The sequence below is a fragment of the Castor canadensis genome, chromosome 9 (assembly GCF_047511655.1).
Source record: "Castor canadensis chromosome 9, mCasCan1.hap1v2, whole genome shotgun sequence".
NCBI classification, from domain to species: Eukaryota; Metazoa; Chordata; class Mammalia; order Rodentia; family Castoridae; genus Castor; species Castor canadensis.
Genome location: NC_133394.1, coordinates 14,142,136 through 14,164,956, shown reverse-complemented (window position 1 = coordinate 14,164,956; position 22,821 = coordinate 14,142,136). Strand labels below are relative to the sequence as shown.

General features: G+C 38.4%; 1 protein-coding gene across 6 annotated transcripts in view; it reads right to left on the bottom strand.

Annotated features, from left to right (window-relative positions):
- Mmaa (metabolism of cobalamin associated A) overlaps positions 1-22,821 on the bottom strand; it is a 33,505-nt gene that overhangs the window by 5,465 nt on the left and 5,219 nt on the right. For 4 of the 6 annotated variants that reach the window (XM_074041228.1, XM_074041227.1, XM_074041226.1 and 1 more), the window contains exons 2-4: positions 8,220-8,723; positions 5,608-5,730; positions 2,094-2,264 (exon numbers count right to left, since the gene is read on the bottom strand). In XM_074041228.1, the coding sequence (XP_073897329.1) occupies positions 2,094-2,264; positions 5,608-5,730; positions 8,220-8,664 (739 nt within the window). In that variant the 5' untranslated portion in view covers positions 8,665-8,723. Of the gene's footprint in view, positions 1-2,093; positions 2,265-5,607; positions 5,731-8,009; positions 8,183-8,219; positions 8,724-22,821 lie in introns of those variants that run through there. The other 2 variants (XM_074041230.1, XM_074041229.1) reach the window with 2 other exon arrangements.

Here is a 22,821-nt window from a genome sequence, read left to right as displayed (position 1 = left end):
GAGGATGGACAGTAAATGCTATGGATGCAAAGAAGGCAGATAGAAGCAGTGTGGAGCACTGAAGGCATTACAGAACCACCACACCTGCTCTGAACTGCCTGCCTCCAGGGATCTTTTATTTACAAGAAAGTAACCTGTTATTTGAGTTACTGGGACAAGCAGCTCAATACAACTTCTACATAACATGCACTTGGTTTTTATACTTTGATTGTTCCCCTTTGATTCTCCTACCACTTAGTCAACTCTTCCTCCATCCAACCTTAAATGGTGGAGTTCTTAAAACCCAGTTCTGGTTGCCATTAGGAACTGAATTGTGCCTGCCCTTCCCCAGTTTCCATGGTGAAACTCTAACTCTCAATGTATTTGGAGATGGGGCATCCAAAGAAGTTAAGTGCTTAAAAATCTGTTAGTAACAGAAACAAAGAATTTATCTGTCTTACAAAGACAAGTTAAAGTCTTAGCTCCTGCATATGGTCTTTCTGGAACTTCTTCACCCATGCCCATCTCTGTGAATTTCTATGGTATGCTAATGAGGTTAAATGAGGTCATAAGGATGGGGCCCTAATCCAATAGAACTGGTGTCCTCATAAGAAGAGGAAGACACTAGGGGAGGGTGTGCACAGAGAAATGCCTATGCAAGGACACAGCAAAAAAGACAGCCATCTGCAAATTAGGTGAAAAGGTCTCAGAAGAAACCAATCCTGCCAGCACCTCAATCCTGGACTTCCAGCCTTGAGAACTACAAGAGAATTAATTTCTGTTGTTCAAGCCACCTGGTGGGTGGTATTTTGTTAAGGCAGTCCTAGCAAATTAATATTGTTATCTTCCATTTTCACCCCATATTTCTCCCAGGTGATTTGAACCAAAGTCAAAACTTGAATTACAAAACTATAAGTGATGCTAGTAACTGTTAATTAATGTCTGTATTTCTTGCCCAGTCATTTTTTTAAGACAGTCACCTGGACACCTAACAAGCACCTCACACTTAATATATTCATAATTGAACTCCAAATCCCCATTTCCACAGCATTCTGTATTATCTTCAATCCCTCTTCCCTCTTTATCTTATCACGGATAAAGTCTTACCAATTTACTCTCAATTTTTTAACTCTACCTCACCTTCTCCATTTCCATTTCCTGTTTAGTTCAGAGCCCCGCCATCTCTTTCTTTGTTAGTACACAGTCTCCTGACTGGTTCTCTGCCGTTCCTCTAGCTCTTCTTCGAATCATTCTATATGTTCTGCTGCCAGTGAGCTTTCCAAAATGTGTATTTGATTTTCTCACATTCTTGCTTACCCTGCAGTGGCTTCCCACTCCTTTCAGGGCGAACTCTAAACTCCTCAGCAGGACACATAATGCCCTTGATAATCTGGCCCTGGCCACTGATCCAACCCATCTTCCTTCATCCTCTGGGTTAAGTGGCCTGAGCAAGCTGCGCTTCTCTGAATGAGCCATGTTTCTCACTCCTCTGTATCTGTGCAAATGTCTTTTGTCCCACACTCCAATTTAACTCCAATTCTTCCTTCAAAACTGAGTTCAGCTGTCACCTCCTGTAGAAAGTCTTCAATGATTTCCCCAAATATGAATTAGTTGTGTCACAAACATTTATCACACAGTAACACAACAGACTGCCACTCCATAAGAATATGAATTTCTTGGGGTTTTCATTGCAGAGTCTTCATTACATGTAAAGATATAAGAATGAAATAAAACATATCCCCACAACCAAAAGTTACCCAACTACATTCCTTTCTTAGTGAATGTTGCAGACATGAAATAAGCTTACACGAAACAGGGTCTGTCTTTTGCTTACATAAGCCACCCTAGTGCGTACGGTTCTTCTTTAGCACATCTAACATTCACCTTACGTAACCATTATAAAGACACATGGCTTACTCTCACTCTTTAAATGATAGGCTCTTTGGAGGGTACCGATTATAGCCTATGTCATATTTCCTATGGAGTCTGGGTATTATCATGTATTTATTTAATTGTACCTTTATTACGTATCTGCCAAAAAACAAAATGGAATTAGTTGTCACTAATTAGTTGTCACTACAACTATCATTTTTATGAAACAGTATCACACTCACCTACAGTTTCAATAAGAATCATGTCATATCCACCTCCTTCACACAACAGAATAGCTTCATTTGTGGTCCTTGTCACACCTCCTAAAGTCCCACTGGTAGGAGATGGCCTGATGTATGCATTCATATCTTTTGATAGCTCAATCATTCGGGTTTTATCACCTAAAAGGGATCCTAAAACACATAGTTACATTTTATATCATGGAACAGTTGTAAGGGACAATTACAAATCAGTCAGCTTCAAGGGGATAGACTTTTTGACATTTCTTCCCAAATCTCAAGCTGCACTTGGTATTACTGAGCTTGCCTGTTTCACTGTGTACAATCATGTTGATTAATCTTTTTAACATTCCAAGCCAATAAAACCTATAAGGCCTTCCCACTGACCAAAGCTTCAATTCTAGATCCTTCAGTCTGGCACTGAAGGCCCCACTTACCTGTCAAATTCCAGCTTCCAGCAGTCCCAAGCTAACCCTCCCAACCAGCCTGACAGGGTGTTTTTTTTTTACTGCCACCTCCACACTGGTATGTTTACTTCCTTCCCAGCTGCCAGACACATCTCTTCTGTTTTCTCACCACTGGTTTACAAAGGGTTAAGGCTAGGGTCTGCATCCTGGCTCCTTTCTTCCTGGCCATTAGATTTGGGGCGGTCACTTTGCCTTCCTGAGCTACATCTCTCCACAGTTACATAACAAGGATAAGAGGCCACTGGGAGACTCAAATGAGATAATATACAGGGATGGAATGTGAGCTTTAAAACTTGTTAATAACAGAAACAAAGAAATTACCTATCTCACAAAGACAAGTTAAGGTAGTAGCTCCTGTATATGGTCTTTCTGGAACTTTTTCACCCATGCCGTCTCTGTGACTTTTATGGTATCTGCCAGCATCCTGGACATAAGAGAACTTTGGTATCCTTCCCCTTTCTCTTATTACCATGAGCGCTCTCCACTCCCCATTCTTTTACAGTAAGTGACATTTTTTCAGTCTTATCTAAATGCTAAACAAACGCAGCATCTTTAAGCTGCTCTTCCACCTACTCTGTTGCTTCTAACCATTTCCTAGTTAGAAATTTTGGAGCCTGCACTAAATGCAAAGTAAGCTGAATAGATGGAAAACTATTCATACAACCTATTTTTGGGGTTAATATCTGCATGTCTTACCTCAATCTTGCCCCAAGGGAAATTTGGCAATGTCTAGAGATGTATTTACCTGTCATGAGTGGGGGTGGGATGCTCTTGGTATCTGCTGGATAGAGATCCTTCAATTTGTTGTGGGGATAGCTACTCCCCACAACACAGAATCGCATGGCCCCAAATATCACTAGTGTCAAGGTTAAGAAAACATGCTTTAACAATGTAAGTTCATTGCCTATGGGACACTGTCTTAGACATATTGTACACTGAATGCTAAACAAAGTGTTTGTAGTAGGCACTCAATCTAGTACTCACAGAATAGAACTGGTTGTATTTTGAGTGTACTGCAGTATTCTGGCAAACAAGGCTCACAAATTCTAAAAGAATCAAAGCCTTCAAAGTACTATTACCTTTTCTTACTTCCATTTAGCCATATAATAATATATAATAACGTGAAGATATACTGTTATTCTGAGCTGAGTATTTATTTTTACTTTGCCTAAGGGCTATTTTTTCTATACAGGATGCTAAAGATTGAGAAGTTCTTTACAGATACTCTTTTCCATTACAACTCCAGTTTAAAGTCTTCTCCTAAGTTCTAATTCTAGAGTATTCACCTACCATATACCTCCACTACCTTACTTACTTCACGTAAAACTTTTTCCTAAAGTAATTTTCTGCATGAAATCATCCCTATGAAAGTCAACAATCTGCCAAGTCAAAGCTATGCTTTGACCCTAAACTGTTAGGGGTTTGCCCTCAGGGTGATCTCAAAGTTATTGCAGGGATCCATGAATCAAAGCACAAGGATTCACTATAGACAAAAAACAGGCTTCTCACACTGTAGTGCTATTTTCCAAATGTGTATGCTGTTGTAAAAAGGCGGAAGTATAAATTTATAGTAACCATTTATATTCATGCATTTTTTTCTTTCAGAGTGTCTCTGTATGTATACACTTGTGAATAGAGAGAGAGAGAGAGAGAGGGAGGGAGAGGGAGAGAAACAGTCTGAGAAAGGGCCTTCACTTTTGATTTAAATTACAGCTACGTAATTTAATCAAAGACTACTTATAACATCATTTCTGCTATCAACTACCATCTCAGGTGACTATTTTCTTTTTCAGTGGGAATATTCAAGAATACTGTGAGTGTGGAGAAAGGTCTTCTCACCTATATGAAAAGAAGGGCCACTTACAAAACAACCTTCGTGAAATTGTTGATTTTGACAAAGTTCTTAATAGTGAATAAAGCAGACAACACATTGATTTTATCTTGACACTTGTGAGTGGAACTTTTTTTTTTTTTAAGTTAACCTTTCTTTTATAGTGAATCAAAACCTTTGAATGCTCTGAGCTATATTTCTCAGTAAGCGGTAACAGGAATTGTTGTCCACTTCTCTGTTGACAAAGGACCCTGAACTATGATTATATTTCATGGAATACCACAGTATAAAAAGCAAACACTTCCCAAGGCACCCTGTATTTATCCCTTTACAGCACGTTACGTTGTAGTGGCTGTTTTCTTGTCTATTTCCCTCAGAAGACCTGAAGCGCCCGAAGTCCAAGAGCACTGGGTCTTATTCACATTACAGAACACAGTACCTTCTGTGCATAATGCCTCCCCTACAGAAGGCATTCAAATATTTGTTACACAAGTAACTAATATGAGAAGCCTGAATCAGAGGGCAAGGGAAGAAAAATCTTTCCTGAGTATTTAGGCAGTATGCTTTATGTTTTCATTAAATGATCCTTTGAGGAACTAAGTTTATATTCATTGTATCTCTGATGAGCTGCAAATTAAACATTGAGTGATTGCATGACCTCCAATCAGTAAGTAATTGCTGAACACTGTGCAGTGTACAATGTCCTATGCTAAGTGCTGTAGGGGGAATAGCAATATATTACATGGTCCCTCTAAGAGCTTTCTGCTTAACTGGACATATCATATAAGCAAGCGACAAGTTATAAACAGCAGTAGGGTATTTTCTGAAAGCTTAAGAGATGTTACAACAGGAAACAAATGAGCAGTAAGGAACGTTTTCTGAATGGTGTAGCCACTGATGCAGCCAGCATCAGGAACAGCAGCAGGAAAGGAGGGTGTGACCTTACACATAATTGCCAAAGGGCCAAAATTTGCTTTTGATTATCTTCAACTTCTGGCACCTATCATCCCAGCTCTCTGCATACCTGCTGAGCTGCCACAAGCTGACCGCCCTCTGCAGAGTTAAATGATCCCAGCACCTCTGGTAGTTTCCACTTTGCTCTGCACAACTGGAATCACTCCTTCAGTGAGCACAGAGGGGTCCCCTAACTGCAAACTCCCACTAAACTGAATAGAGCCCCCACAAGCTCTGCAAGTGAGAAGGAATCAGGCATACTCACCACCACTTGCGCAAGAAGAGGGGTCCACAGCTAGCACAGATATTTTGTGCCCTCTCTCAGTAAGCATTTTTCCAAAATACTCTATAAAGCTTGATTTTCCAGCACCAGGGGGCCCCGACAATCCTACAGTAAAAAGACAGATCTTCTAATTTAATGAATTAAATGAAATCAGTGCTATGATCAAATTTATTGAAAAAAAAAAAACCCGGGACTGTCTTCTATTTCCCACGTTTTATTAAAATCATCATTAATATATTTTAACATGCCCTAAAGCAGAAAACAAAAATTCATCTCTTTAAGTCCTGAGTAATGGTGATATAGAAAGGACAAAATTCACTTTCAAAAATTACGAAACACAATTTTTTTCTAAATGCCTTTTTTCTATAATGTAGATCTTTTCGGACATGCTTTATTGCCTATGTTTTAATGTGCTGACTTTCTACATCTGCCCAACTCTTGGAACTGGTAATTATTCTACCTGCCCCAATTCTGTCTACTTTTATCTGCCCACTGAAAGAAAATATAACTCATTACTATAGAAATTCCCAGTGATTGAAAAAACTTCTATTTATAAAGGATCATTTTTCTTGCACTGCACACCTAACTCAAAAAAATCACATAAACAGAATCCTGAAAAAAATAATTTGTGTTAAGAAAGGCAGGGAAGTCCCCTACTTGGTTAGTCAAGTATGGCAGCTAAGAGGGCAAACCCCAGAGCTGGTTGGCAGTCTCGTTCCAGTTCTGCCTCTTACAAGCTCTATGATCATGGCAAAGTTACGTAGCCTCTTTTTGGGCCTCAGCATCCTTCACAATAAAATAGGTGATATAACAGTAGCTATCTCATCATATTGGTGTAAGAACTAGATAGTTATTTGCAGTATGTTTAGAATAGCATGTGGCAGGCAGGTATGGAGCAAGAGATACTTGTTCAATAAAGTGCATTAGACACAGACATTTCTATTCAAAGGAACATACAGCATATGCTACATGTAGCTCCTTCCTACATTTCAGGTCAGGTTCCTGCCTAAAACTCTTTTACAGGTGTTGAGCAAACCTTTATTGCTTTTATTTATAATAGTGATAAAATAACTATAATAAAGACCTAAGTTTATCTGGCCTCAGAATATCAGAACTGAATAGCATCACAAAGTTCTATGTGAGTTGTTTGGCCAACTGAGACATCTCAGGGGCATTTTCTCTTCAAGGATTTCCCAAAGCCTAGTAGACACTTCATCAGAACTAGTGCTTCTCTTTGGGGGGGTTCTATTTTCTTTCTATAAGACATAAAGATTACAAATACCTAAGGTAGTACTCTTATATAAATGAACCTTTCACTGAGGGCAGAAAAAGAAGTTTAAACATGTGGTCTGATCAAATGTTGGTTGGAGAGCTGAAATCATCTTTAAAGCATTTATACCTGTTAATGTTTGAGTCTCTACATTGCCAGTAAACTATGGCATAGAATCCTATCTAAGGTCAATTTTTACGTGTATTTACTCATTATTCCAATTTTCTGTGCTGGGACCATGTCAGGTGGTTTTTAGCAGCAGGGCTGGTCCAAACAACTTAGTTTGCAATCATGGGATGCTCTCATTCTATGCACACTGTCTCGCTTAATTCCTGATAGCCAAACATATCTAAAGTCCCTATAAAATGCACAATTTCAAAAATGTAACAATTTCAAAACCAAGTCAAATTGTCCAAAAGGTCAAGTGAACATTTAAGTACAGATAGCAAATGAAGGGCCTCTCCTTTAAAAATACACTTTACAGCACTGAAATGGCTGGGTTTACAGCCGCTCCCAGAAACTCAATAAAAGTATCTGGAAGAAGTGAGACTTGGCTGCAGAAAGATCAGTGAGGCATCAAAGCAGCAGAAATCTGAAATGAGATGAGGATAATTACAACTGACATACCACAAAACATGGAACTCACTTTAGACTGCTAAACAGAAGGACTACAGAAAAAGACGCAAACCCGCGAGTTGCTCAATGCATATTTCTATTCTGGAAGCCTTAGGAAGAGTCCTGTGAAAATACAGTTCTGCTAGTGCCCTCGTAAAATACAGAGCCTTGGTTCAAATGGCCACGACAAGTTCTTCATAATATCAAGATTAATACTTATAAAAAAGGCATTTAAAGTTCATCCAAAATTTCAAGGAAAAACTGCCATTAGATTGTAAACTATTTACTAATTTATTACTTTTGGCAGTACTGAAGTTTGAACTTGGGGCCTTCGCACTTGCTAGGGAAGCACTCTACTACTTGAGCCACACCCCCAGTCTTTTTTGCTTTAGTTATTTTTCAGATAGGGTCCCATTTTTTCGTTCAGGGCCAACCTTGAACCACAATCCTCCACCTATGCCTCCTGTGTAGCTGGGGTTACATGCATATACTACCATACCTGGCTTATTTGTTGAGATGGGGTCTTGCTAAATTTGGCACGGGCTGGCTTGGAACTACAACCCTCCCTATCTCTGCCTCCTGAGTAGTTGGGATTACAGTTGTGAGCTACTGTGCCCAACCTAAATTGCAAACTATTTAGAATTATTTTGAATGAAGACAGAATTTGGAAATATATTTACTGAACAACAAGAACAGTTTATTAACTGACCCACTCGAAATGCTAGTGGTTTTCCTTTATTTAATTGCTCTTGTTCTCGATGATGGACTAAGACTTTCTGAAGAAGCACCTGGGCTAACTCCTTTTTCCTGTTGTGAGTTGATTCTACAAGAGTTATGGCCTCTGCTAAGCAAGCCCTTTGCCCTTGGGTTAAGCCGGTATAGAGTTTATCCACAAATCTTTGCTCTTTGTCAGAAAGTCCTTCGGTGTGGTCCTTTAAGGTTGCTGGTGCACATAATTTTCTCCTTAAGCCATTTGACAGCAGCATCCACTTTGTGCAGTGGAGTCCGAGAGCCTTAAATGGCTGAGCACAGGGGATTCCTGATCTCAGATGGGCACTTGAGTGAAAGATGAAGTGGTAATGGCGGGGAGGTGTTTTTAAGAAGCCTTTTAGGAAATGCTGGTGAGGATGCAGTAGCAGCATGGGAATATTCATTTTGTTTGTAACTGAAGAAAACCCTGGATGCTGTTGACTCAGTGTGACTTGCAGTCTTCCTAGAAGAAAGAAAATCATATTTTTTGACAGTTCAATAGACAACAAGATACTGAAGAGTAAGACTAAGAGCATGGTACTTTTTCCACACTCTAAAAACACACATAATTAGGGTTCTTGGCAGTATAAATGGGTGCATTTTCTTTCTAAATTTAAGAGATAAATCCCTTCTCGACCACAGTTAATAATCAGAGTAACCCAAATCATAAAACTATTACTCTACTGTGAAGTGGAATTTACATTAAAATTTCCTTATAAATAAAAAACAATATACAAAACCACACTAGGGTAGACATTTTCTGTCATGCTTTTTCTTACATTCATCTTAACAATTTCCTTGGGTCAATATACCCGATTCTGAAGCTCGTACAAAAGATTCTTTAAAAAGAATTCTCTGATGCTGGCCTTTGATTCATTCTCTACAAAAGAAGCGTGATTAGTAGTGTGGCATTTGAGGCACAAGTTTAGATGCAGGTATGTACTCAAAAGGGTCACCGCCAATAACCTAGCTTAAGTATACAACCAGCAACAATAAGCCTTAATGTGGAGTGAACTGTGTGGGCTGTGTATTGACTCTGTGTGTGCGTGTGTGCGCGCGCACGTGCGTGTCCAAAAGGTGGCCAGACCCACCTGGTGCTTACTAAAAACGCACACCAAGGTTGGAACCACCATGGAACTGGACACAGCTTCTTTCCTTAGATTCACAGATATTCTCACTACCACTTCCAATTGTATTAGATAATGGAAGCCAACGTGGAAAACTGAGTCAGGATGCAGCAGAACCTTGGCCACTCATCTCTGCTGCCAGGCTCTCCTGACCTTGGGCAAGTCACTTAGCCACTCTGTGCTTCACTTTCCTCTGAAGTATAGACTAAGTAAGAGCACAGGGTGGTTGTGGGAACAAAATGACTTAATTCATATAAAAAACCTGGAGCAGGGCCTAGCACAGAGTAAGAGTTACATTAACATTACCTATTATTGTTATTGTACTACTTCATAAAACACTGGTAATGCTAGATCACCGACCTAACCTCCAGTGACAAACTAAGATCTATAGACAGATACATATAACCTACCTGGTTTGGGTTTAGGATTATTTGTAAATTTTGATATTCCTATACATCTTGGCACACTCAAATTACTTTACTGCTCCAAGTTACTTCTCTAAATGGTACTTTGAGGCCCTTTTATATGAAATTAATTTTAGCTAATAAACACTTCACTGGGGACAAAGAAGAGATGGTTTAAGATTTTTTTGAACTGATAATACTGTTTTCCAAATACAGTATTATTTTTCTATTATGAAGGAGACGTTATAACTTGTTTATACAAAATTAGTCTTATTCTAAAAGGATAATTAAACATATGTGAAAGTTTTTCTAAAAATATTTTAAAAAAATCCACTAGTATCCTTCATTTAATACAAGCACACAGATACATAGAAAGACACGTAAGACAAAAACCTTAGAGGAGAACTATCTGGGAGGCCTCTTTCAAAACCACCTTTAAGCACAATTCTCATCAACACCACCACTATTGCTAGGCTGGAAGTTCACAGACAAGAACTGTGTTTTCATTCAACTATTTTCTGAGCACATGCTGCTTTTCAGGTCCTGTGATAGGTGACAAGAACAATGATGGTACTGATAGTAAATACAATGATGTTTGATGTTCCAGCCTTCCTACCTTAACTTCCCTAGGGTTGCTGTAACAAGTTACAATAATTACAACAATGCGATTAGTCATTTAATTCCACCCAAAAGATTATTTTTCTAAATAGGGCATAGTGTCACATTTACAGACTCTTGCATTAGGGGGCCACCATTTCACCCACTACACTTCTTAGTGGAATTCACCATTATTTTAACATAATCTTAGCATTTCAAGAGCTTACAGACTAAAATACATCATGTCCAAAAAAAACAAAACAAAATACAGTGGAGACACATAAGATCATAGGAGCTACCTCTCCATGGGGAGGTCAAGTCAGGGTAGAGCCAATGCCAGAACTGAGTCTGAAAGCATATACAAGCTGAAGAAGAAGGTTAAGAAGGCTTTCGAGGGTGATGCAAAATCACAGTAAGGACTTAAAGTCTCTTCCCTGTCATATCAAAGAAGTTGAGAGAGTCAGTGAGGCAGGAGACTTGGGTATATGGCACTAGTGACAGAAGATGAAGTGGGACCAGGGTGTAAATCAAGGCCAAGAAACTATTTTATCTGTTGGCAGCTGGACAAATGAGAGACCTTTCTAGAGGTGATATAATCAATTTTGCTTTTTTAAATGGTAAGTCTGAGAGCAAGTGGTGAGAAGTCAACAGTGATGAGACTCTTGTAACACAGTCCAGTTAACCAAACACTAGGAATGATCCCTAGCAAGGATTTGGGAAGTGGGGTCATTAAGCGATGGAAAAGAGAAGCCAAATTCAAGCCCTTCTTTTCTCTGTTGAAACCCTCAAAGTCTGGCACACTGTAATTGCTAAAAACAAAACAAAACTAAACTGAACAAAAAAAACAAAACAGCTGCTGATCTGAAATTATTTAATTCCCCACTTGCTTGGCACTTTAAGGTTTATAAATCACCTTCAAATACTTTATTTCACTTTATTTTCCAATTCCATGAGAATAATATGCCAGTTATTTGTCACATTTAACAGAAGGGAAAGCCAAGAATGAGTTAAGTGGCTACAGTTACAGTCAGTGACAGGGCTAGGACTTAAATTCAAGTTGTTTGACTCTTTGTGGCATTTCTTCTTACAAATTTTATTAGGATAAAATGGAAAACTGAGAAGCATTTCTAGTTGTAAGGATGATCACAGCATTAGAGAAGCCAAAGAACAGAGAAAGAAGACATGCTCATAAGATATGGAACATTCTTATTACCAAATCTAATCCTGCAATCCTATGATATGTTGTCCTATGTAGTCTAAAAGCAAATAAGATTTAAAATATGTCCTTTAATTTACAAGTTTTAGTATAACTACTTCTTATTACCCAAAGAAGCCCAAAGTAATGTATTAAGAAAGGGAAAAAAATCAAACCAAATAAATTATAAAGCATTCATTCAACAAATATCTGTGCATTTATTGTGTGACATACACTAGTCTAGCACTGGAAATACAACAGTGATCAAAACAAAAGATCTTGGTCTCATGAAACTTACATTCTAGTAAAAGAAGACCAATCTATTGACAGTCAGTCAGTCAATCAGTCTGAGAAAGTTTAGGAGAGACAACCAAAGACAGGGTCAAATATAGGACTTTGAGTGAAAAGGGAAGTCACAGGACAGAGGAGAACTTGTTCTAACATAGTCCTAAAGGATCTCTGGATGTTTTATGCAGAATTCCAAAGGTGATGGTGGTGGAAGACAGGGTATAAGAGCAGAAATAAGAAGACTGCAATAGTGTAGATAATAGATGATGAAAGTTTGGAGCATGTGGAGGTGATGTTAGATCATTCCAGATGAATTCTAAAGGACCTGCTGTTTAAACAAGATGTGGGGCAAGAAAGGTAGCAGTCAAGAATGAGGCCACAGTTTTGTCCTAAGCCATAGAAAGCTGGAGCTGTCCTTTTCTGAACTGAGGAAGACTATTGGGAGTTGAGGTTAGAGTTTACTTTCCAATACATTAAATTTAAGACACTTACTGAACACATTAGGAGAGACTTCCAATGGAGATCTCCCCACCTTGGATTGGAATGAAGTATACAGGTAGCAAACATCACATGCTACCCCACTAGTATGTACAATTTTTATGTTTTCATGTACCAGGTAAAAACTGAATTTAATTTTTAGAAGGGCCAACAAGACATCCAAGTGGGATACTGTGTAGGCAAGTGCCTTGGTCATTCTTGGTGTCAGGGTAAAGACATTAGTATTTAGACATCATTAGAAAACTAGTAAATTTGTTAAAAATTGGAAGTGTGATGCCACTTTTTTCATGAAACTACACACACATACACAAGTAATATTGTGGTACTTCTATGTCATTTTCCACAGACCATATTTTTCTGATTTTTAAAAAGCACCATATTGTTACTGTGGTTAGCCAAATAGTGGCACCTCCAATGATACTGATGTCTGAATTCTTGAAACTTGGTGAGCACGTTACGTTATGTGGAAAAGGGGAATTAATGCATGCAAACAGAGTTCAGGTTTCTAGTCAGCTGATCTTAAGGTAAAAATATTAGGTTAGTTTATCCAAGTGGACCCAATGTGATCACCAAGGTCCTTGAAATGGAAGAAGGAAGCAGAAAGAAGAGCAGAATGATGTCACATGAGGACTCCACCCATCCTTACTGGCTCTAAAGATGGAGTAAAAGGGTCAAGAGCCCCCAGAGGTTGAAAAAAAGCAGGGAAAGGGATTCCCTGGAGATCCTCCAGGATGGAATGAAGTGTTACTGGCACCTGGACTTTAGCCCAGTATAACCTATGTCAGACATGACTAGGGTGATATTTGTGTTGTCTTAAGTCACTGAGTTTGTGATTAATTTGTTATAACAGCAATTGACAAAGTAATATAGTTTCTATGGCAACCAAAATACTTTTGAAGACAAAATTTAGAATTGTTAATGAGAAATGTCTAATAACTACTTCAGATTTAATTATCTTTGCCATAACCTATAACTTGCTTCCTTTTTCATTTAGATTTCTTCCTAACATGTGAATCAAACTTGATGAGTACTTAATCTTATCATTTATTGTGACCATCAATGTTACATCCAATATATTTATAGGTCAATATTTAAAGACATAAAATTAGCATATACTCTTTAAAATCCGTAACAAGAATTATATGCAAGGCCAAAAAAAGGTGATCACCATGTTTTAGCTATGCTTCTATCCACAGACATTTTCATCAAAATGACCATATTAAGATTAGGAGTTCAACAGTACTCTGAAATCATGTGTTGTACGTGGGCTAAGCTGTGACCATGGCAGATTTTTTTTTACCATGTATGCTAGCATAAGAATTAGTAGTCCAGAAGAGGTTATTGCCCACTTCTGGCTGACAAGTCCTTCAATTCAATAATACCTACTCTGAGACATATTTACCCCCAACTTTTCCAGGCAACTAATTATTCTATTCAATGTCCCACAGACTTCTGTTCACATCTCAGGTCTAGTATTCATTATCTTTTCAAATTTATTTATTTATAGACCTCTCTCCACCAATTCTCATCACTCACGTTAGATGATGATCCTTCCATAGATAGGTCAGTATCTTATTCTGTATTCCCTTAGAATCTAGAAAAGTGACTGCCACATGGTAACCTTTCAATAATTCCGTTTTGGGTTCATGAGTAGACAACACTATTTTTACTCTATAGTGATCTAATATACTATGAAGAAAAGTTTGACTAATAATACTAACCTGTGTAATCCTAGGGTTTCTACTAAAAACATACTGCCTTCTAAATTCCCTGTTTTGAATCAAGGCATCTTTGAAATCAAACTAATCTTCCAAAACAGAAAAATAATTTTTAAGAAATCAAAACCAGCAACAAGAACTTCACTAGATGAAAACATGTCCATTTATAATAATGCAAGCAAATGAATTCCATCAATTAGACGAATAAAAATTATTTTATTAAAGTAGTATAAACTGAGAATTCCAAGATGACGGCTAGAGGTAGGAAGCAGAAAGCGACCCTCCTATAGTGAAATCTTGGAGAGACGCTGGAGACACACTTTGCAGGCATAATCACCGAGAAAAGGCATAACTTTGACTCCTCCACATCTCCAGCCGGTGCAGAGAATCTCCACTTCACGTTAAACAGAGAACCGAGGAGGCCCCCGGGGCCGCCAGTGGCCGGCGCCCATACGGCTTGGGAAGACGCGGACCAGGTGAGCTTCGCGGTACCGCGGTTCCCCCACAGACGAGCCTGGGCCAGAGCAGTATAGCCCCCTGGACAGACTGACCTCCACCCAGGGAAAAAAAGAGAAACTGAGTACTAAGCAATAAGAACAGTTAAGACGCTGGAAAGAGGGTGGGGCGCCCTGAGCGCTGAAGATTGGGGGAAGGGACTCCTTCCCGGGACTGTAAATAAACGAGCCGGGGGGCCGGAGAGGCTCTGGCGGGAGCGGGGCGCGCCCAGCAACCGGGAGCTGGGACGCTTGTGAGAGGAGGGAAGACCCACTTCCCAGGTGAACTGTAAATAAACACCCAGGCCTGACAACGCGGGGCAGTGGCATCTTTCCCAGTGCTTGGAAAGGGGAAAGCCTGTAGCAGAGGCCCCCCCTCCCCCGCACAGGAGAACTCTGAGCAAACAAAGCCTGTGGGACCAGGTGAGCGCTAAGCTCACCCCAGAGATCTGCATAAATAACGCCGCCAGCTACAGGCTGAGAGCAGCAGGCAGGCAAGCCACAGTTGCAGATACCACTCTCAGAACTGCCTCCAGACGCTTTTTTTTTCTTTTTCTCCCTACCTTTGATGAGAGAACAACCGAATTACACCTGCAAGCCGAAAAACTTACTGAAACTGTATTGCATTTGAACTGGGGACACTTGGTGGGGCTTTTTTTTTTTTCTTCTGTGTGTGTGTGAGTGTAGTTTTGTTCTACTTTATGCATCCCCTTTGATGAGACAACTACAGAACAACATCTGAGGCACCAACTCCAGGACTGGAGATTGAGACGGACATCCAAATTATTAAGACTGAAATTGCATTGCATATAAACTTGGAAGTTTTTTGGTTTTTTTGTTTTTTTTTGTTTTTTTTAATTTTCTACTTTCCATTTTATTTTAATTCATTTTTATAAATAGATATTACTTTCATATACTTATTTTTTATTTTTTTTATCTTTGATTTTCAATCCTCTCTGTCACTCTATTGTCTGTTCAGCTTACTGTCGATTAGTACACTAACACTCCCTGTTTATACCTTTGAAACTCTCTTCTCTGATACCTTGTTCTGCTTTCTCCCTCTTGTCTGTATATTTGTTTTCCCCTTTTCTTTAACTTCTTGCTTTCCATCTCAGCTCACTCTTCCATTCTCAATATTACCATTGTTATTATTACAAACTAGAAAATACTTAATTACACACAGTACAGGGACAGTAACAACACCAAGGACAATGACAGGAAGACAGAAAAAACAAGGAAACCAGTTTCCCCACAGCAAAAAATTAGTACAGGAACCAGAGGGGAATGAAGAGAACAGAAACTCAGAGCCAGACTCCAACAAAATGAAGATAAACTATGCCAAAGGACCCAATGAAGCCTACAAGAATAATTTAAAAGAAGACATACTACAAGTACTCAATGAGAATTTTATAGAGATGATACTGGATAGGGTCAACCAAAATGTACAGGAGACACTCAAGAAATTCCAAGACAATAAAAATAGAGAATTTGAAAAAGCAAAAGAAGAAATAAAGGAAACCATAGAAGCACTGTATAAACACCAAAATGAAAGAGAGAACACAATGAATAAATGGATAAATGAACTCAGGACAAAAATAGACAACAATAAAGAAGAAAACAGCCAGGATATGGAAAACCTCAGAAAAAAGAACGAAACAGAACTGCAAAACAAAACGGAAGGCCAATCCAGCAGAATAGAACAAACAGAAGACAGAATCTCAGAACTTGAAGATGAAATGGTAATTAAAGGAAAAACTGAAGAACTACTAATTAAACAACTCAAGACCTGTGAAAAGAAAATGCAAGAACTCACCGACTCCATCAAAAGACCAAACTTGAGAATCATGGGCATCGAAGAAGGAGAAGAGGTGCAAGCGAAGGGAATGCGTAATATATTCAACAAAATAATAACGGAAAATTTCCCAAATCTAGAGAAAGATATTCCCATACAAATGCAAGAGGCCTCCAGGACACCAAACAGACCAGATCAAAATAGAACTACTCCACGACATATCATCATTAAAACAACAAGTTCAGAAACTAAGGAAAGAATATTGAAGGCTGCAAGAGAGAAAAAACAAGTAACATACAAAGGTAAACCCATCAAAATCACAGCAGACTTCTCAACAGAAACATTAAAAGCAAGAAGAGCGTGGGGTGAGATCTTCCGGGCACTGAATGAAAATAACTTCAACCCCAGGATACTCTACCCAGCAAAGCTATCATTCAAAATAGATGGAACAATAAAAGTCTTCCATGATAAGCAGAAACTAAAACAATATGTGACCACAAAGCCACCATTACAAAAGATTCTGCAAGGGATCCTGCACACAGAAAGTGACACCCAACTTAACCATGAAAAGGCAGGCAGCATCAAACCACAGGATAAGAAAAAGCAAGACAGTAGAGAGTAACATCAAGTTAGGTACACACAATCAAACCTTCAAACAACTAAGATAACTAAATGGCAGGAATCACCACATACCTATCAGTACTAACACTTAATGTTAATGGACTTAATTCACCCATCAAAAGACACCGTTTGACAAAATGGATTAAAAAAGAAGATCCAACAATTTGTTGCTTACAGGAGACTCATCTCACCGACAGAAATAAGCATATGCTTAGGATGAAAGGCTGGAAGAAGATTTACCAAGCCAATGGCCCCCGAAAACAAGCAGGAGTAGCAATACTTATCTCTGACAAAGTAGACTTCAAACCTACATTGATCAAACGAGATAAAGAAGGACATTCCATACTAATAAAAGGGGAAATAGACCAAAAGGAAATAATAATCATCAATCTGTACGCACCCAATGTCAACACACCCAATTTTATCAAACATACCCTGAAAGACCTAAAAGCATATATAAACGCCAACACAGTGGTTGTGGGAGACTTTAACACTCCATTATCATCAATAGATAGGTCATCCAAACAAAAACTCAATAAAGAAATCCAAGATCTAAAATATGCAATAGATCAAGTGGACCTAGTAGATGTCTACAGAACATTTCATCCAACCTCTACACAATATACATTCTTCTCAGCAGCCCATGGAACCTTCTCCAAAATAGATCATATCCTAGGGCACAAAGCAAGCCTCAGCAAATATAAGAAAATAGAAATAATACCATGCATACTATCTGACCACAATGCAGTAAAAGTAGAACTCAACAACAAAAGTAAAGACAAAAAACATGCAAACAGCTGGAAACTAAATAACTCATTACTTAATGAAGAATGGATCATCGATGCAATAAAAGAGGAAATTAAAAAGTTCCTAGAAGTCAATGAAAATGAAAACACAACCTACCAGAACCTATGGGACGCAGCTAAGGCAGTCTTGAGAGGAAAGTTTATAGCCATGAGTGCATATATTAAAAAGATTGAAAGATCTCAAATCAATGACCTAATGATACATCTCAAACTCCTAGAAAAACAAGAACAAGCAAATCCCAAAACAAATAGAAGGAGAGAAATAATAAAAATAAGAGCTGAAATCAACGAAATAGAAACCAAAAAAACCATACAAAGAATTAATGAAACAAAAAGTTGGTTCTTTGAAAAAATAAACAAGATCGATAGACCCCTGGCAAACCTGACTAAAATGAGGAGAGAAAAAACCCAAATTAGTAGAATCAGGAATGCAAAAGGGGAGATAACAACAAACACCATGGAAGTCCAGGAAATCATCAGAGACTACTTTGAGAACCTATATTCAAATAAATTTGAAAATCTAAAAGAAATGGACAGATTTCTAGATGCATATGATCATCCAAAACTGAACCAAGAGGAAATTAATCACCTGAATAGACCTATAACACAAAATGAAATTGAAGCAGCAATCAAGAGTCTCCCAAAAAAGAAAAGTCCAGGACCTGATGGATTCTCTGCTGAATTCTATCAGACCTTTAAAGAAGAACTGATACCAACCCTCCTTAAACTGTTCCATGAAATAGAAAGGGAAGGAAAACTGCCAAACACATTTTATGAAGCCACTATTACACTTATCCCAAAACCAGGCAAAGACACCTCCAAAAAGGAGAACTATAGGCCAATCTCCTTAATGAACATTGATGCAAAAATCCTCAACAAAATAATGGCAAATCGAATTCAGCAACACATCAAAAAGATTATTCACCACGACCAGGTAGGTTTCATCCCAGGGATGCAGGGGTGGTTCAACATACGAAAATCAATAAACGTAATAAACCACATTAACAGAAGCAAAGACAAAAACCACTTGATCATCTCAATAGATGCAGAAAAAGCCTTTGATAAGATCCAACATCATTTCATGATAAAAGCTCTAAGAAAACTAGGAATAGAAGGAAAGTTCCTCAACATTATAAAAGCTATATATGACAAACCTACAGCCAGCATTATACTTAACGGAGAAAAATTAAAACCATTCCCTCTAAAATCAGGAACCAGACAAGGATGCCCACTATCTCCACTCCTATTCAACATAGTACTGGAATTCCTAGCCAGAGCAATTAGGCAAGAAGAAGGAATAAAAGGAATACAAATAGGTAAAGAAACTGTCAAAATATCCCTATTTGCAGACGACATGATCCTATACCTTAAAGACCCAAAAAACTCTACTCAGAAGCTTCTAGACATCATCAATAGCTATAGCAAGGTAGCAGGATATAAAATCAACATAGAAAAATCATTAGCATTTCTATACACTAACAATGAGCAAACGGAAAAAGAATGTATGAAAACAATTCCATTTACAATAGCCTCAAAAAAAATCAAATACCTAGGTGTAAACCTAACAAAAGATGTGAAAGACCTCTACAAGGAAAACTATACACTTCTGAAGAAAGAGATTGAGGAAGACTATAGAAAGTGGAGAGATCTCCCATGCTCATGGATTGGTAGAATCAACATAGTAAAAATGTCTATACTCCCAAAAGTAATCTACATGTTTAATGCAATTCCCATCAAAATTCCAATGACATTCATCAAAGAGATTAAAAATCTACTGTTAAATTTATATGGAAACACAAGAGGCCACGAATAGCCAAGGCAATACTCAGTCAAAAGAACAATGCAGGAGGTATCACAATACCTGACTTCAAACTATATTACAAAGCAATAATAATAAAAACAGCATGGTACTGGCACAAAAACAGACATGAAGACCAGTGGAACAGAATAGAGGATCCAGATATGAAGCCACACAACTATAAGCAACTTATCTTTGACAAAGGAGCTAAAAATATACGATGGAGAAATAGCAGCCTCTTCAACAAAAACTGCTGGGAAAACTGGTTAGCAGTCTGCAAAAAACTGAAACTAGATCCATGTATATCACCCTATACCAAGATTAACTCAAAATGGATCAAGGATCTTAATATCAGACCCCAAACTCTTAAGTTGATACAAGAAAGAGTAGGAAATACTCTGGAGTTAGTAGGTATAGGTAAGAACTTTCTCAATGAAACCCCAGCAGCACAGCAACTAAGAGATAGCATAGATAAATGGGACCTCATAAAACTAAAAAGCTTCTGTTCATCAAAAGAAATGGTCTCTAAACTGAAGAGAACACCCACAGAGTGGGAGAAAATATTTGCCAACTATACATCAGACAAAGGACTGATAACCAGAATATACAGGGAACTTAAAAAACTAAATTCTCCCAAAACTAATGAACCAATAAAGAAATGGGCAGGTGAACTAAACAGAACTTTCTCAAAAGAAGAAATTCAAATGGCCAGAAAACACATGAAAAAATGCTCACCATCTCTAGCAATAAAGGAAATGCAAATTAAAACCACACTAAGATTCCACCTCACCCCTGTTAGAATAGCCATCATCAGCAACACCACCAACAACAGGTGTTGGCGAGGATGCGGGGAAAAAGGAACCCTCTTACACTGTTGGTGGGAATGTAGACTAGTACAACCACTCTGGAAAAAAATTTGGAGGCTACTTAAAAAGCTGGACATCGATCTACCATTTGATCCAGCAATACCACTCTTGGGGATATACCCAAAAGACTGTTACTCCAGAGGCACCTGCACATCCATGTTTATTGCGGCACTATTCACAATAGCCAAGTTATGGAAACAGCCAAGATGCCCCAGCACTGACGAATGGATTAAGAAAATGTGGTATCTATACACAATGGAATTTTATGCAGCCATGAAGAAGAACGAAATGTTATCATTCGCTGGTAAATGGATGGAATTGGAGAACATCATTCTGAGTGAGGTTAGCCTGGCTCAAAAGACCAAAAATCGTATGTTCTCCCTCATATGTGGACATTAGATCAAGGGCAAACACAACAAGGGGATTGAACTATGAGCACATGATAAAAGCGAGAGCACACAAGGGAGGGGTGAGGATAGGTAAGACACCTAAAAAACTAGCTAGCATTTGTTGCCCTTAATGCAGAGAAACTAAAGCAGATACCTTAAAGCAACTGAGGCCAATAGGAAAAGGAGACCAGGAACTAGAGAAAAGGTTAGATTAAAAAGAATTAACCTAGAAGGTAACACCCACGCACAGGAAATCAATGTGAGTCAATGCCCTGTATAGCTATCCTTATCTCAACCAGCAAAACCCCTTGTTCCTTCCTATTATTGCTTATACTCTCTCTACAACAAAATTAGAGATAAGGGCAAAATAGTTTCTGCTGGGTATTGAGGGGGGGAGCGGGAGGGGGTGGAATGGGTGGTAAGGGAGGGGGTGGGGGCAGGGGGGAGAAATAAACCAAGCCTTGTATGCACATATGAATAATAAAAGAAAAATGAAAAAAAAAATAAAGTAGTATAAACTGTTTTAACACATAAAATAGTGGTTTCTTACAATTGAATAGCAATCTTAGAAAAATCTATGCAAACTATCTGTGAAGCTTAAAGTTTATTCTGCAGGCAAAGTTCTCAGCCTTTTGATGCCAATATAAATTTTAAAAGGCCTTTAAATGAGAAGAATCAGGAAAACACAATTTTGCTTTTTTTTGGGGGGGGGGTCCAAAAAAAAAAAAAAGCTTAGATAGCTTAAATACATCTAAATGTATTTAAGAGACCCCTGGGTCTGTTTGGACCTTGTGGATGGCAGACAGCAGCCGCTACATTTTACTGGATGTTTATTACATGCAAGATGCCATGCATGTGTTTCCTCAGCTCACCCAGGGACAATCTTACAACGAAGGAGACCGCATGTTACAAATGAGGAGGTTCAGCAATGTTAGGCTGACTGACCAAGGCTTCACAGCTCATGGAAGGACTTGGGAAAAACTCTGGATTTCATAATTCCAGATCTATATGGATTACCTCTAGATAAAATAAAACAATCCTTCACATGCAACATGATTATGGCTGACTGTTCATCTTCTTAAATTTTTTATGCCAAAATGAAAAATTAGTTTACAAACCTTACCAATATGAAATACCAATAATGTGTTAGATGACAGAGCAGACAAAATTTTAAACATTCTAAAGTGTTTTCACTTCATAGGAAATCTGTACCTAACAACTAAATTTATAACATACTCAACTCCAATATTCAATTAGCCAATAAATTCTTCAAAGATGAATACAATTTGGACTTCTGAGCAAATTTCTTCTCTAATATACATGTCACAGCCAGAAGAGAAAAATAAGCTTACAAAGTTAGTGACATTCTAGTAGACTGTCCACCATAACGGCAAAATCATACAGGTAGGGAGAAGGGCTTCAAACCTGCTCACATAACTAAGCATTGTTTACTACTTTCTTATGGAAAGGAATCAAAGAACTTGGCCAATAATCAAATCGAATTGTTTCAATTACTTTTCATGATCCCTAGAGTATGTTTCATCCTATAATTATAAGCCAAGCACTACCAAAATACAAGAGAAATTCTGCATTTCCAACACTCAGTAAGATACTTCAAAGCACTGCCATGCCTAATAAACCAGAATGTCAATTTATTAGTATACAATGAAAAATATTAAGTAGCAGAAACACTGAAATGAGATGTAAGTCATCCCATCCTGCTATGGTTTGGATCTTAAATGTCCCCCAAAGGCCCATGTGCTGAAAGTCTGGTTCTCAGCCCGTGGTGCTATTGGGAAGGGTAGAACCTTTAGGAAGTGGGGCTTAGTGGAAGAAAGTCAAGTCACTGAGGGTATACCCTTCAAGTGGATACTGGGAGCCCAGTCCTTTATTTTCTTTCATTCCCAGCCACCCTGAGGTAGGTAGCTTTTCTGCCACATGCATTCACCATCATATATTGTGTCACCA